We start from the raw sequence: 15247 nt of genomic DNA, 5'->3' as shown, positions 1-15247 counted from the left end.
AAGAAAAAGGAAAAAAAAAAGTCAAGAAGAAACGATACGTACGATATCTTAAATAAAGTTACAAAGAAAAACTTTCCTCCGCCAAGTTGTCATGAATCACGAACGTATAATTCAAATGTGCGACATTTCCCGCCGAAAACAAAAGAAACTAGCGCGTCAAATGTTAAGGATAAAAGTTGATTGATAGGATTAATTGTAACGTTACTTTTTGAAAACTATAACGTATAAGAGATAAGAAAGAAGGATCGAGCTATATAAGACGTGATAATAGAAGATTCGAAAAAAAAATACGGAAAAGAGAAGATAACACGTGGAACATTTCAAAAAGAGTGACGCGATGATCGATGAGTCAGAGCAAGACATTGACGCGTAGAGGTCACGTTCCAAATTATTCGGTTTTCTATATGAAAAAAAAAGAGAGTGAGAGAGAGTGAGAGAGAGAGAAAGAGAGAGAAAAAAAAGAGAGAAAGATTACGACGAGGAAAGTCTCGCGAGTTAACAAAGACCAGACCTTCCGAAAACAACATCTGGTCCTGTCGCGAACAACACGTGGTTGCGCCAGTTAACGCGCGATTCAACGTTCTGCGTTCTATCCATGCGTATAGAAGTAGTTCGAAAAATTGATATAAAGAAGAAATGAAAATATAAACTCACCTCTTTCCCTTCGTTCAATATACTCGGCGGCCTGTAGTAGGGCAGCAATGCTCATATTTTCTCGGTTTGACGTAATCCTGGCGGCTTTCTTTCTTTCACTACGTCCCACAAGGATGCACGAGGAGCAAAAGATGAGGAGGAGGAAGAAAAGAAGGAGGGGGAGGAGAAGGAGGAGGAAGAAGAAGAATAAGAAAGGAAGGACAAGAAGAAAAAAGCTGAAAACGTCGGCGACGACGATGACAACGACGATGGCAATGGCGATGACGACGACGACGACGGCGAGGACGGCGCACTAGATATTCGTAGAGGAGATGGTGGTGATGATAGTAGTACTTCTGTAGTATGTAACTTTGTAGTTAACGCAGTAGTAGTGGTGGCGTTATTATTAGTAATGTAGTAGAAAGAGTATTGTTGTAGTTGTGGTTGTTGTTGCGCAGTAGAAGAGAGTAGAAGAAACACACACGGCGACGACGACACCACTTCGCTCTCGTCACGATAATAGGACTCTCGCACCAGCACCACTACTACTACTACTACTACTATTACTAATACTACTACTACTAGCACTAGCACGAGGAGCACAACAACTAATACTAGAGAAGAAGAAGAAGAAGGAGAAGGAGAAGAAGAAGAAGAGGAGGAGGAACGACGCCGACGACGACGGCGACGACGACGACGACAACAACGTCGACGAAGACAAGAAGAAGAAGAAGACCACTCGAGGAGGAGGACGGCAACAACAACAGGAGCACACGCGCGCGCTAGGCACGCACACTCGCACGAGGGAGCAGCCGTGCCGCTCTCGCTGCCCGCCTCCACCCCCTCCGCTGCCGCCGCCACCTCCAAGCCTCCAAGCCTCCCTCGCACTCTTTCCTATTTCCCTTTCTACCTCTATCTTTATCTTTTTCTCTCCGTCTCTTTCCTTCTCCTTTCTCGCTTAACCACAATGCACCACCACGATTTCAAACGAGCGCGCGCTTTTATTTTCCCTCTCTGTCTCTCTCTTTCTTTCTTTTTTTCTCTCTCTCTTCTTCTTCTGTCTTTCTTTCTTTATCTCTCCGTCACTCTGTCTCTGTCTCTCTCTATCTTTCTCTCTCTTTCTTTCTATCTGTTTCTATTCCCCTTTGGCGTTTCCTCGCGATCACGCCACGAGCATCGAATCCTTTTCTTTCCTCTTATATTATCCTATATCTACAGAGTTTCTTCTTATTATTATTCTTCTTCTTCTTCTTCTCCTTCTTCTCCTCTTCCTTCTTCCTCCTACTCCTCCTCCTCCTCTTTCTATTTTCGCGGTTCTTTCGAACGTCGTTGTTCAACACAATTCAACACAATTCACCACGCGACTAGGATTCGACGACTCTTTTGTCTTCTTCTCTCTTTCTATCTCTTCTCTTTCCTCTCCCTCTTTCGTTTTGTTGTTCTTCTTGTTCTTCCCTCTTTTCTCCCAAAAGTCACGTTCTCTTTCGTGCGCGCGCTATAAAACTCTTCTCCAGCAGAGTACCTGCTGCTGCTGCTGCTGCTGCTACACCTCTCCTCTCCTCCTGCTCCTCCTCTTCCTCCTTCACCCTTTCGTTTCGGTTACTACCCACGCCACTACACAACACCACCGATGATGGCTCTTCTGCACCGTCCTCTCCTTCTCTGTCTCTTTCTCTCCTCCTATAACCCTCGTAATAGTGGTTCTTCTTCTTCTCGATTCCCGTTGTGCCGCTTCTTCTTCTTCTCCTCCACTTCTTCCTCTACCACCACCGCTTCTTCCTTCTCCTCCTCCTCCTCCTCTTCTTTTTCTTCTTCTGCTTTCACGAACCCTCGTCACCGCATTTACTGCTGCATCATCATCATCATCATTATCATCATCATCATCATCATCATCATCATTATCAACATCATTATTATCATTGTTATCGTCACCACATTTAGAATTTTCCCGAGAAAAAAGAAAAATAATATAAATTAGACGACGAGAAAAAAACTGACACACCAACAACAACACCAAAATCACACACGCGACCGTGCTGCGCCCGCCCCCTTCCCAAAAATTGTCGTCCTCCGTCACCTCTTCCTTCTCCTCCTCCTCCTCCTCCTCCTCCTCTTCCTTCTCCAACACTACCGACCCATTCTTTATGTCAAAGTTCTTCCAAAACCACACGCGAAACCCACAGAAAATGACAATAAAATGAAAAACTACGGATAGAAACCACGTCCCGTTCTAACGAGTAAAAAAGTGTGTATGTGTGTGTGTGTAAGAAAAAAGAGAGAGAGAGAGAAACGATACACAAGCACGAGGGACGACCACACAACGACTAACGTACCGTTCCGTAGCTCGACCTTGAGAGACCGGGAGCGAGATATTTCGCGAACCACCACCGTTCCTCCTACCCGTTCTAAACTTCTTCCCACTCTCTCTCTCTCTTTCTTTCATATATATATATCAATACACACGCACTCATACACGCGTATATTCTCTCTCTCTCTCTTTCTCTCGTTCTCTCACTTTCGTACCTGCTTTCCAAGTTCAAAACGACAGCGCGCACGCGACGCGAAACTACGGGCCTGCACTCGTCCGCGACTCGGTCGAATATTCGCGGCTAAAATTCGTGCTATTCTCGAAAACGCACGTACTACCTCTCTCCCACTCCCTCTTTCTCTTTTAGATCAGACCGTACTCCTGCTGACCGTTACCACTTAACCTATCTGTCTCTCTGCGAATAAACACATGAGCACACAAATATATATACACACATATATATATATATATATATATAGATGAGTACACGTCATAATACACCAGAGATAAACTATCTAACCGTACTATATTTTTCTTGATCTCATTAATTATTTATTTATTTCGCGCAGAACTTACGAGAAAGGAAATAAACGAGAGGAGTATAGGAATAAGGAAGAAAAAAAAAAGGAAAAAAAAAAAAGAAAAAGAGAAAATAAAAGTCGCGCTAAAGTTTAACCACGCGCGATCCTTCGGCTATCGTCACGCGCGCGTGATCACGGTCATGTGCGTACTGAAAATTGTGGACGGTCGTGCTATACCGCCACCCGTTCTCGTTTTTAACGTTCTAAAAACGTTGTCGTCAACTACGTCGTTGTCCTCGTCTACGTCTACGTCGTCGTTGTCGTCGTTGTCGCCGTCGTAGTCGTAGTCGTCGTCGTCGTCGTCGTCGCTGCCACCGCGCGGCTCAAGCGGAAAGTCGCTCGCTCGCAACCGCCCGCCGAATCCGCGCGCGCGGAATAAACCGTGAGTACACGCCCACGTATGTATGTGTGTATTCTTATTCTACGTGTTGTACATATCCTACGTAAATGGAGGAGATATATATATATATATGTATATATGAGTATAATGAAAAATATAGAAAAGAGTAATAATCATCCGTTGTTAATCTCGAGCGATTTTCCGTTGACGTTTTAACGTTGACGTTGACGTTACGCGACAAACACACTACGAGCATGTATTATATACGTTTTATACGTTTTAACGTGTCTTCTCTGAGTAAAAAAAAGAAAAATGTATCGTATATATATAAAAATATTCAAAATCAAAGAAGGACTGACTATCGTCTTTAAACGCGCCTTTCGAAAGCAAAATTCGACGCGCTCGTGATCAAGTTGGTCTCAATCCGCCTAGAAACATTAAACTTCTCATCTACTCGTTAAGCTCGCTCGTTTACTTGCTCCGTTTTCGTACGCATGCACCGCGACGACATACGAATACGCGCGGCTATAACGACGACGACGACGACGACGACGACGACGACGACGGCGACAACGACGACGATGATGACAATGATGACGATGACGTAGGAGCACACAAAGGTAAAAACAACGATTGTAATCACTACCTCGATTCTCGGTACACTTCTACACTTCTTTCGGAGCACTACCACCGCACAGATTTACGCGAGCAACGAGAAGGAGGGGGGGACTCTGGTCAGAGAACAAAGGAAAGCAGGTCTCTAAAGCTACAACGACATCGTCACCGACGTTAACGTCAACGACTACGACGACAACGACAATGACACCGATGACGATGACGATGACGAGGACGAAGACGAAGACGAGGACGAGGACGAGGAAGACGAAGACGAGGAGGACGACCCGACGATAACTACGAGGAGGATGTTGATCACGTCCTCGACATTAACGATAACTAACCCAGTACGAGTCCTCGACGATTACAACGACGAGGATAACGAGGACAACGAGGACCACGACCACAACCACGGCGACGACGACGACGACGACGAGGAGCCGACGAACGAATTACGGCCTGGTACCTCCGCACTTCGCGAGCACTCTCACGCATTTATCGATGTCAAACGTTTCTGCACCGCAGAAGCAGCAGGCCTCCCTTCTAACGCCCCCTACGATTCGCCGAATGGTGCGCGAATGCAACGGCTCGCCCAATCGCGTTCTTTGATACGGCGCTACCGCGCGAGCCGCCACCAGCACCGGTGGTGTCACGTGAATCTCATGCCCGAAAACAAAACAAACAGCTGGCCGTGTCCCTCGCCTCGCTCGGTTGCACGCTATCGTGCGTGCGTCTTTCCATGCACGACGACAATCCCTTTCCAAGTCTGACCCTCTTCCTACTCCTTTCCATTATCTACTTACCATTTTCTTTCCCGCTAAAATAATATTTTATCCAACGATTTTCTTCCTAATTCCATTTACTTTTCAGACGGAACTATCCTTATTAAATAAACATACATCCCCCTTCGAAACGGATTACCTTTTTAATCTTATTTTTTTTTCTTATCTATATATATATCTCTCTCTCTCCTCATCATCTTATATCATTAACAAAATCTAACTTGTTGACAATTTAAAAATCATCAACGATGATAACGCGATTATTGATTAATATTAACTTTCGAAATAATCGATAAATTGTTTTTTTTCTCTCTTAGCGAACAGGTATGTATACCTTCCCTAATCGAGCGTTCGTAATCGCGCCATCTTTCGCGCCATAAGATTTTTCCTGCGATTTTCAAAGTTTGCGAGAAACGACCGCTTCGAATTTTTTATTGGACAAACGTCATATCGAAATTAAACATATCCTTTTTATTGTCCTCTCTTTTTTAACGAGTACATTTGTTTCATTTACAATTAGTGCATCGAAGAATTAAGAAGACTTATTTGTTTTTCTTGTTTTCTGACGTAAGTATAGTCCGATTAACGATCGAACTTCATCGGAGAAAGATCTGATAAGAATCGCGCCTATGATCTTTCCTCGAGTAGTCATCGAGATTAATCTTTATGATAACAAGTGTCGAAGCAATTGACAACGCGATAACTTATTATTTTATTATTATTGAAATTCTATCGGTGAATAAATTAAAATCCCATTAAATAAAATGTGATTTTTTACTCTACTTTTTACGGATTCGAGTCACTTCTTACGAACACTTTGCTTTAATTTTAGTAATCTGATAGGAACTAGCAATCCAATGTGGCTAGTTTTTTGACTCGTTAGATAAAACATTATTTTTTATATTTATTTGTTTCAGTCCTTCAAATGGTGTCAATGAATACGATGGTTCGTTCTTTTTTGTATTCTGTTTATCCGTCATACGTAAAAGGTATGAAAACTTGTTACAAGATTGATTTCAATAAATTAAAGAAATATTTCAATCCTTTCAATACTATCTTTTATTCTTTTTCGTTAATATATATATATATAAATGCAATTATTTAATTAATTGAAATTATTACAAATTTTTCGAACCGGTAATATTTTTTTAAGTAAACCTCACATTCGAGAAACGGATTTTATATTTAATATCGCGAGAGCATTTTGTAAAATAATTTCCAATGCTTTTAACATGTAAATTCTTGCTATTAATTTTGAATGCAAATGCTTATATCCCTCCTGTAATGAATGAACGGTTATTAAATTACATGTATTGATTTATAATTATTAATAATAGTCAACTTACCGTTAAAATTTTAATTTTGCTATAATAAGTACTAAATTTTTGACACAATCCTGATAGAAACGTACACAAAGTTTGTGGACAGATTTGAAAAGTGGGTATATGCCTGACGCTGTTTTCTATGGCTTGAGAATATCCAACCATGAAGTTATAAATGAGTTCCCATTCACCCTGCAAAATGTATAGTTTTAAAATTGTGAAAAGAGCGTTAGAAATATCAAAAAATAGTATACCTCATCATCTAATATAGAAAAATCTACAGTTTTGATATCTGGTAATTCTGGATACTCTCCGTTTGATATACCTTTATCATATTTTTCTATGATTGCTGCTATTCTAGCAATGTTGTAAAATATGAAAAATACACCTGGAAAAGTATTTTTAATGATAACAGTTTGTTAACTTATGTCTTCGAACTATATTTATAATAATATCGTTGAGAAAGATAAATACCATATTTATTTGATTTATATTTGATTAATATTTGAAATATTACCATACCTTTTGTATTGGTAAGACTTCTATTAGCATTTGTACGAACATTAACGAAAACAGGACGAATTGGTTTAATAGACAATAATTCAAAAGCAATGGCAGCTTCTGCCATATTCCAAAGGGAAGAATTTGTATCTTGTTTTTCTGCATTAAGATATTTGTGTTCGTTTTGTTCTCTTATCATCTCAATTTTATAATGTATATACTTGCTCCAAGTAAACATTGTTTCTTTGGTATTTGTTTCTGAATTTTTAACAACTCCACACAAATATGTATTACAATCTTTAGTGCTTTTTCCATTCGACTTATTGGTTAATACAATAGAATTCGAGCAAACTTTCTTGCATATGCGATATCCTTGCAAATCCAAAATTCTTTCACTGACATCTTTTATTAACTTTAATCTTGTACTAGTTAATTCTGATTGTACATCTGGATGAAATGTCAAACACATCTCTTTATTTGTAGATGGGTTTTTTCCAAATGATGAACCTTTTTCGATGATTGTACTTATAATAGTTTTAATGACAGATGGTCTGTCTAGAAATAAGCAAACTCGTTCTTTTTGCAAAGTACATTTTGTTATCTTGTAATTCCAAGCTTCACTAGCTAAAATGAATGATTGTAAAACCTAAACATAAAAACATTGCATTACTTAGACATGAAAATATTTGATAGCTATAGGTTAAATTATATTTTAATATAGATTTATTTCCATTTAATTTTACCTTCTCATTAGTATCATTTTTGTCCACTTGTTCTAATTCAATACCTCTTGTGTGTGCATAATGTTGTAAAATATTATTACAATCATTATTACAATCAAACTTAACCATTAAAAGATTCTTCCATAATGTGAGGTTAGCTAGAATGTACAAGTCACCATTTGTTGATAACTTTTCATTATTAACTCTGATAATTAATTGATTTTTACACTCGGATCCGGTTAAATGAAAAAATATATTATTAATAAGTGTTGAAATAGAATAATTAGATATATTTTCCATGGAGAAGTAATTTTTTCGATCATCTGTTAGTTATATTTTTCACAATGAAGGTTATGTTATCATTTCTTCCAAGCTTATAATAATCAAAGTCGTGTAATTAAAAAAATTTTATTTTCAATAATTTTTTTTTATTAGATAGATGTATTATGTTAAGCATTAGAGACCTTTGGATTAAATACTATAGCTACGGCTTTCAATAGTAATTTATATATGTGTTGTTTGTACGTATGAATAAATATACATATATATACACACATTATTATTGTGTTATATACATATAAATGCCGATTGGTATAATACAAATTGATCTTAGAAATGATATTTTATCTGAGCTTAATTAAAATAATACAATAACAATAATAATACATTCAACGGTAACTCAATAATGACTAAAATTGTTCATTTTATATTAGGTATCACATAGAATGATGATATTTGACATAAGCTATTGCAGCAAGTCCCTTACAAAATTCTTCTGTGACTACAACGCTTTCCAGCAACGTATTTTCCTTCTCCCTGTAATATCGTCAAAATATTGTTTTCGTCACATGTTAATAAGCCAGGTAAGGGAATTTAATTATTTACTTACACATCATGAATACAGAAGTCCAATAATCTCTCTCGTGTTTCTTTTAATTTTTGTTTAGATTCAGTGGTCTTTGGTATCTCGTTAATTAGCTGCTTGACTACTTTCTGGAGACAAGTAAATAAACTTTTTGTGCCAGGCACTAATGGTAAAAGAGGATTTAATAAGAATTCATGCAGGTATGGATGCGGTAAGAGCGTTAATCTAGAAATTACGACCGTAAGTTGCAAGTTAATTTCATATTTTTGCTTAGACATATTGCAAACTTTATCGAAGAGCATAGTTAAAAAAGGTCCCATGTAAAATCGTGTAGCACCGTGATCAGCTTCTGGTCTGGAATCAGAACTAGCAGAGTCATCATGCGTTACTGCTTCCAAAGGCCATGCCATTAAAAAACAATCCCTTAATACAGTAGAATATTGTTTTTCCAGAACAACCATGCATCTTTCGTAACTATTGATATCAGGATCGGTTTGAAGATAGCGTGGCACCAGAGATAAGAAGCTAAAGCAAAACCATGTTCTAATAAGGTATAAAAAAGAAGTGTGTATTTAAACATTCTAGAAAGAAAATGATGAATCCTCACCAATTGACAATCCTATGTATATTACTAGGAGCTAAAGTTCTACTGTGACTTTGCTCATAGGAAAGATCTACTGTACTTTTCTTTTCTCTTTCTCTTTCATCTTCTTCATCGCTCCAAGATGTGATTGCACTATCTGCTGCTGTATTATCGTAATACCCTCGACTTGTCAAATACATTAATGCGAGACAATGGAGGGTATGTTCGTTTCTTTTATCTATTACTTCTTCGAACAATTTTAACGTTTCCACTGTCAGTTCGTCGCTATCCGTGTAACAATTATTTATTAATCTATACAAAACTGGAGATGTACAAACGTTTGGAATTTCTGGATGCCTATTATGCCCAACAAGCCAGTAGCTCACCTCTAAGAATTTTCAAAATAAACTTGTATTCTTTTATATCCTTTTATAAATTAATAATCATCTCATGTGCAAAGAGACTTATGTATATACCTGTACATAATGTAGATGATGCAAGCTCTTTCCAACATTTTGTAATAAGTGCTGTTACTAGGATAACTTGATGATCGGCTAACGCAGGTGTTACTATCTTTTCGAAGAAATTTATCCTAATGTGCTTCGCCAATACATTAGCTACATCCGTAGATGCTTCTCTAATAAGCTGATTGCAATAATCAAACCACATGTAAAAAGCTGCGACTTGTCGACAACCGGGAAATTTTTTTTCCTTCGTCCATAATGGCGAATCCAAGCCCCACGTTACTTCGATAACATCGACCTCATTTGGATCTACGTGAGCTGGTACGGCATTGAAAAGATTTTCCAAACGACTAGTAATAATTGACGGTAAATCACTTTGTGCTACCATTTGAGCGAACGTGGGATCTTCGAGCGAGGCTAAGACCATGATTCCTTCACAAGCTCTCACCCTAACCGTGTTGTCCTAGAATAAAAAGAGATCGTTAAAAAATATCCCATATATATAAATATAAAATCCTCATAAGATAATTGAATAAAATAAAAACTATTGTTTACAGCACTGTTCACGTAGCTCATAAGGGCTTCCAATAGAAGGCACTTTGACTTCACTGGTATTCGCGAAGGTATCAAAAGACTTTGGCCGCAATTGTTCTCAACTGGATTATTTGTCTTTTCACAGGTATTGCAATCTTCGGTGAGTCTCAAGTCTTTTGTATTCTGCAAACATGTTTCTATCTCGGTTACGGAATTGTCGAGTTCTTCTCTAAGTTTATCCGTAATATTTGGATTATTTTGTGTATCATCTAACAGGTTCATAACCGAGGACGAATCACAGTAAGCATTTTTTGTGAGCGGGCTCGAGGATTGGGATATATTTTCCGTATCCTTGGAAGAAGTAGATGCATTCGAGCGTGTGGAAGAGTTAAGCGGTAAGTCAATCTTGATACAGCTAATATTAGAACACAATGATTTTCTTCTACTATTTTCAGGATTCAAAAGATTCGGATTTACCAGGGCTATTGCTTGAGTTTTTAAAGGTTCGAAAAGAGGATTAGAATTATTCTTTTTTCTGTTAGGAACGTAAGTAACCTTCTCGACTTCCAATCTCTCCGAGCTCGAACGATTCGAGCTACTTGGCTTGTGTAACATCGATACATCGTTTATTATGTTCGTCACGTGCGGATATTTGCATACTAAGAAACATAACGTCAAGAGAAATTGAATCTCTTCGGTTTCGATCGGAGACGGTGAATTTCCATTGCAAAGGGCGATCAGACGTTGTGTAGGCGAGTAGATCGAAGTGTGATGTAGCAAAGGATATTTCGATCGGCTAAGTAATTTTCTTAGAAATGAAAGACAGACCACTCTCATACCAGGTGGGGTTTCGGCTGTAGCTAACGAAGCTAACAGATCCAAAAGCTTGTGCTGTAATAAATATTCCAAACATGGTCCAGGATCGTTACCATCTTTTTCTTCTTCTAATAAAATCTCAAGTAATCTTTCGAGATGTCTTGGTATACCGGTAGATTGGATTGGAACTTTACAATCGTTCAAGTGATTGACATAAAAGTTCATAAGCTGCTTCCAGTGATAGGTGAAGTCTTGCAACGGCGTGGCCGGTGGTGCTATCTGAAAATCATACGCGACTGAACATTTAATAACGTGAGACATGAGACAGAAATCTATATGAAACTAAACGTTACATATAACGTTGCTTCGAGATATACATAAGTACTAAATTACGTAACAAGAAAAAAGGAATCTGCAATTTCGATGTCGCATTACGGTATTATGTTGCAACCAATCGTTATAAACAAGGTATTTATAGATCACAATCAATATAAGCTATTAAGCTTGTATATTGAAATATAAAACGATAAATGAAATTGAATGCTTGTCATTTTATTCCTTGTAGGATAAGGCGTATAAGGAAAATAAATAACACGTGCGTTAAGGAATACAATTGGAGGCCCGTAGAGAGAGAGAGAGAAAGAGAGGGGGATAGAGAGACCTTGAAGAGCGTGTGCGCGACAATTACGAAAGGTCGATCGATGAACGTTGCGAGAATGAAATGATTTTGAAATGATTTTATGTTTGACAACAAACGCAATCGTATGCAAGTTTCTTTCTACCAATCTCTAAATTCATGGATAACGTTGAGATATAGTAAAAAAAAATAAAAATAAAAATGCCTCGAGGAAATGGTTAGAACTGTATTATCATTTTATCACTCACCACGTCGATAGCATTTTTTAAGGCGACGTGTATGCCGCTAATCATTGTTCTACTTTGCCCAGAATCTTGTCGAAATGTTGATCGATCGAATCAAAGGCGCTGCTGAACCAATACCAGCATCATTTTCTCGTGGTTTCGCGGAACACAACATTATCTGTCGCTTGTCAAACCGCAATGTGTGCGTCTCTCTCTCTCTCTCTCTGTCTCTCTTTCTCTCTCTCTGTTTATTCCTTGTACGTCCGTCCGTACGACTCCTCTGAACGAGTCTCTACTCCGAAGCTTTGACACGCGTTAGTTCGATTTTTCGACGCTAGAGGTAGCACCGAGACAATGTTTAAGTAGGTATGTATCTGTATTATAATACGTAGATGAACGCGTGACCCGGACGCGTTCACGTCGTTGGTAAGAACGTTTTTTTTTAATTTTGATAAACAAAAATACAATTAACAATAATTAATAAGTCTGTTGTATTGTTTTATATTAAATCTATCGAATATGTATATATTTTTATTAATTATTTATTATTATTATTTTCTTTTTTCTAACAAAGTTTACAAAGTAGAGATGTTTTGTTCTTGGTTATTTTTCTTTTTTTTTTTTCGGAATAAGGAATACGTTATGATTTAAGATCTTTTATTTCGTAATGTCAAGTGTACAAGTCAACATCATTTAATGTCGTTAGGTTAAATGTAAAAAAAAGAAACGTTTATTCTCTCGAGAGCGAGACGATTTTCCTACATTTTCAATGATATATCTCCTCGATGCACCTGTACACACAAACGAACCAGCAGCAGCGCGCGCTTCAACATTTAATTATATAATTCACCTTTATTTTTGTTTGTCTTTTAAATTTTTTTTTTTTTATTTCTTTATATATATATATATATACACATATATATACGTATGTATATTTATTTTTGTTTTTTAATTTAAATTTTTCTCATCGCCGGCAGTAATCGTAGTTACATATCGATTTAAGCTATTCAATTATAATGAACTAATTTTAATTAAATTTATTTTAAGATCTTCCAACGATCAAATATTATGTTAATTAATCACGTTTTGTGTTTTCAGATATACAAATTTTATGTTTCATCGTTAAAATTTCAAATCCAACAGCCCAGCGCCGAACGACTCGCTATTATAATTACGCAAATTAACATAATCGATAGAAACTCACTTTTAATTTCATTCAGAAAGAATCTCAGAACGATCAAACGTTACATTCGTCTGTTTAATTAAGTACTCACCGACTTAAGTCTTCGCAATCGTCGGAGCATCGTGATGATGGATAGGCGAAAAAGAAGGAACGAGGATTGGAAGAACTAATGATGTGATAAAGAAAAATTGACAACGCTTGAAAAAGACAAAAGACAAAAAAAAGAAAAAAATTTCATCAACGATAACGACAATCACTAAAAAATACTGCTTTTACGTTGGTAGGTCATTTTGTTATATTCGATCTTTATCACTGTCTCTATGTCATTACGTCTTATCGTATTTAACGATAAGAATATGTACGACGAATACAATATGGCAATCAAATTTATGCTCAACTATTTCCTTTCTGTTTAAATTTTGGATTCTTGCTTTTCTTCTTTTCAACGATCCTCCGTGGGAACAATTTTGGCCGTTGGTATTAAACACGTCAACCTCGCTAATTTATTTAAATGTTCTCGTTATTTTCAGATTATTCTTCTCATTATATCTTGATACTTTTGTTATTAAAATTCTTATCTCACATTCCGTTTATTAGTTAAACGTTGATTACTTCGAGTGTCATTGCATACGACTAACGTAGGAACATTACTATTTTACGTTTATATTTCTTTTTACTCCACGAAGTTGGAGACTATTGAATAATTGCTATCTTCTCTCTCTCTCTCTCTCTCTATCTCTCACTCTCTCTCTCTCTTTCTTCTTATCTCTCTCTTTTTTTTTCTGTTGAGTTATTAGATTAAATAGGATATATGAAACAAAATTTCGATTAGAAATTGAAAAGAATTTTCTATTTATATTAAATCCATCAAAATATTCATTAAAATTTATTCTTAATTAAAAACAGTGACAAAATATAGAATAATAGATTCTCAAAAAAAAGAAAAAAAAAAGAGAGAGAAACATCGAAGCTACGTGAAATAAATAAAAATATATATCCATATCTTTGTTCGTGTGCGTGTGTGTGTGTGTGCATGTATATTTTTGTTTTCTTTTTAACAATATCTTCTTCGGATGCTCGTACAGCTTTAAAAGAGAGAGAAAATAATATTGATCGTATTTTCGAGGTGATCGGAATAATATTATCACGGATTTGAACGTTTCAATTTCTAATGGACAACGTTGATTCGAAAATGCGAGTTCTATGAAAGCACAACCGTATATCTAAATAATAATCTAAAAAGTCTAAAAATATATTTCAAACGACGCAAAACTTTGTCAACTTGGCTATTTACTCAGCAGTTTTTCAATGCACACTTTTTCCTTTCCTAATTTCTCTCCCTCTATTACTTTTCCTTATCCGATTTTTTTTTTCTACATATATATTTTCTATTTCTTTCTGTTCTTTTTATTCTTTTTCGGTGATCGGATATAGCAACACGATTCTTCATTTTCATTTATATCTTTGCGTATGTTTTCCTTCTCCTTTTATTCTCTTTATTATTTATTTCTATTTTCTTATTAGTTAATAAATTATATCGCGTCTCGTTTTCAATCCCGGTCACACAATTTATTCACCTATACGATCCTCAGCTAGCCCCTTTGGCAGTAAAACGATTTTTTAAATTTTGTCGTGAGAGTTACGCGAAAATCAAATGATTTATTATTTTACATTTTTCGTCGTATCAAAATATGCGATTAATAGACGTATCTTTTGTTTTTCTTTTTCTTTTTTTTTTAGAAATTTTTATATTACGCTTGTTATTTCTTTCTTTCTTTCTTTCTTTTTGTATTGTTCAGATACCCAAGGGAGCCGACGAATAATATTATATTATATTATATTATATTATATTGTTTAAATCTCTTGTTCTTTTTTCTCTGTTTCTTTATTTTTTTTTTTTAACCAGATCTCTCGCCGTGACTTTTTTTCATTAAACTAACTCGAAGGTTCCTATGTGTATTTAAATATATGTTCTATATGCCCTGTCTCTTTTTATCTATACGCTTGCCTCTTAACAATAAGTTAATGGTAAAAGATTCTGTGCAATGGTGTATAAGTGTGTACGTAAAGTCGAGGTCATAAGTAGAGGTTTTGTTTTTTGTTTTTTTTTGGTTTTTTTTTTCTTTCTTTCTTTTTT

At 36.5% G+C, this 15247-nt stretch overlaps 2 protein-coding genes and 5 long non-coding RNA genes across 9 annotated transcripts; 3 read left to right on the top strand and 4 right to left on the bottom strand.

Annotated features, from left to right (window-relative positions):
• Nucleotides 1-1587: 1587 nt before the first annotated feature.
• On the bottom strand, nt 1588-5656 carry LOC122520642. The gene is made up of 2 exons (XR_006304577.1): nt 4822-5656; nt 1588-2481 (listed from the first exon to the last, which is right to left on the bottom strand). It is a non-coding gene; the product is annotated as an uncharacterized LOC122520642 (long non-coding RNA).
• Nucleotides 3075-4815, bottom strand: LOC122520646. Its single transcript, XR_006304583.1, has 2 exons — nt 4509-4815; nt 3075-3356 (listed from the first exon to the last, which is right to left on the bottom strand). It is a non-coding gene; the product is annotated as an uncharacterized LOC122520646 (long non-coding RNA).
• Nucleotides 5657-5665: 9 nt separating the features above from the next.
• Nucleotides 5666-8844, top strand: LOC122520645. Of its 2 annotated transcripts, XR_006304582.1 has the most exons (4): nt 5666-5826; nt 6177-6248; nt 8518-8667; nt 8752-8844. It is a non-coding gene; the product is annotated as an uncharacterized LOC122520645 (long non-coding RNA). The 2 variants fall into 2 exon arrangements; XR_006304581.1 differs by lacking the exons at nt 5666-5826; nt 6177-6248 and adding an exon at nt 8071-8154.
• Nucleotides 6406-8197, bottom strand: LOC122520641 (DALR anticodon-binding domain-containing protein 3). The gene is made up of 5 exons (XM_043640822.1): nt 7826-8197; nt 7104-7728; nt 6836-6969; nt 6606-6773; nt 6406-6538 (listed from the first exon to the last, which is right to left on the bottom strand). The coding sequence occupies exons 1-5, from the start codon at nt 8102-8104 to the stop codon at nt 6419-6421; spliced, it is 1326 nt and encodes a 441-aa protein (XP_043496757.1). The 5' UTR covers nt 8105-8197; the 3' UTR covers nt 6406-6418.
• On the bottom strand, nt 8197-12253 carry LOC122520637 (FHF complex subunit HOOK interacting protein 2A-like). The gene is made up of 6 exons (XM_043640809.1): nt 11952-12253; nt 10272-11345; nt 9729-10179; nt 9277-9640; nt 8694-9194; nt 8197-8620 (listed from the first exon to the last, which is right to left on the bottom strand). Exons 1-6 carry the CDS (start codon nt 11994-11996, stop codon nt 8521-8523), a joined length of 2535 nt encoding a protein of 844 aa, XP_043496744.1. The 5' UTR covers nt 11997-12253; the 3' UTR covers nt 8197-8520.
• Nucleotides 11291-11689, top strand: LOC122520644. The gene is made up of 2 exons (XR_006304580.1): nt 11291-11534; nt 11632-11689. It is a non-coding gene; the product is annotated as an uncharacterized LOC122520644 (long non-coding RNA).
• Nucleotides 12210-13496, top strand: LOC122520643. 2 transcript variants are annotated; one of them, XR_006304578.1, is made up of 2 exons: nt 12210-12293; nt 13026-13496. It is a non-coding gene; the product is annotated as an uncharacterized LOC122520643 (long non-coding RNA). The 2 variants fall into 2 exon arrangements; XR_006304579.1 differs by having other exon boundaries at nt 12292-12353.
• The last annotated feature ends 1751 nt before the right edge of the window (nt 13497-15247 follow it).

This window comes from Polistes fuscatus, unplaced genomic scaffold, assembly GCF_010416935.1.
Source record: "Polistes fuscatus isolate 324 unplaced genomic scaffold, CU_Pfus_HIC Scaffold4, whole genome shotgun sequence".
Lineage (NCBI taxonomy): Eukaryota > Metazoa > Arthropoda > Insecta > Hymenoptera > Vespidae > Polistes > Polistes fuscatus.
Note: the sequence above shows the minus strand (reverse complement) of the source record. Positions and strands in the feature narration are given on the sequence as shown.

Bases quoted from the DNA above. Each gene is read 5' to 3' on its own strand.
- LOC122520637 (XM_043640809.1), bottom strand. From the start codon at position 11,996: ATGATTAGCGGCATACACGTCGCCTTAAAAAATGCTATCGACGTG. The intron at 11,346-11,951 runs GTGAGTGATAAA...TATGATTTTCAG, and splicing joins TAAAAAATGCTATCGACGTG to ATAGCACCACCGGCCACGCC. The intron at 10,180-10,271 runs GTAAACAATAGT...TTTTTATTCTAG, and splicing joins TGAGCTACGTGAACAGTGCT to GACAACACGGTTAGGGTGAG.
- LOC122520641 (XM_043640822.1), bottom strand. From the start codon at position 8,104: ATGGAAAATATATCTAATTATTCTATTTCAACACTTATTAATAATATA. The intron at 6,970-7,103 runs GTATGGTAATAT...ATACTTTTCCAG, and splicing joins AAGTCTTACCAATACAAAAG to GTGTATTTTTCATATTTTAC. The intron at 6,539-6,605 runs GTAAGTTGACTA...CATTCATTACAG, and splicing joins GCAAAATTAAAATTTTAACG to GAGGGATATAAGCATTTGCA.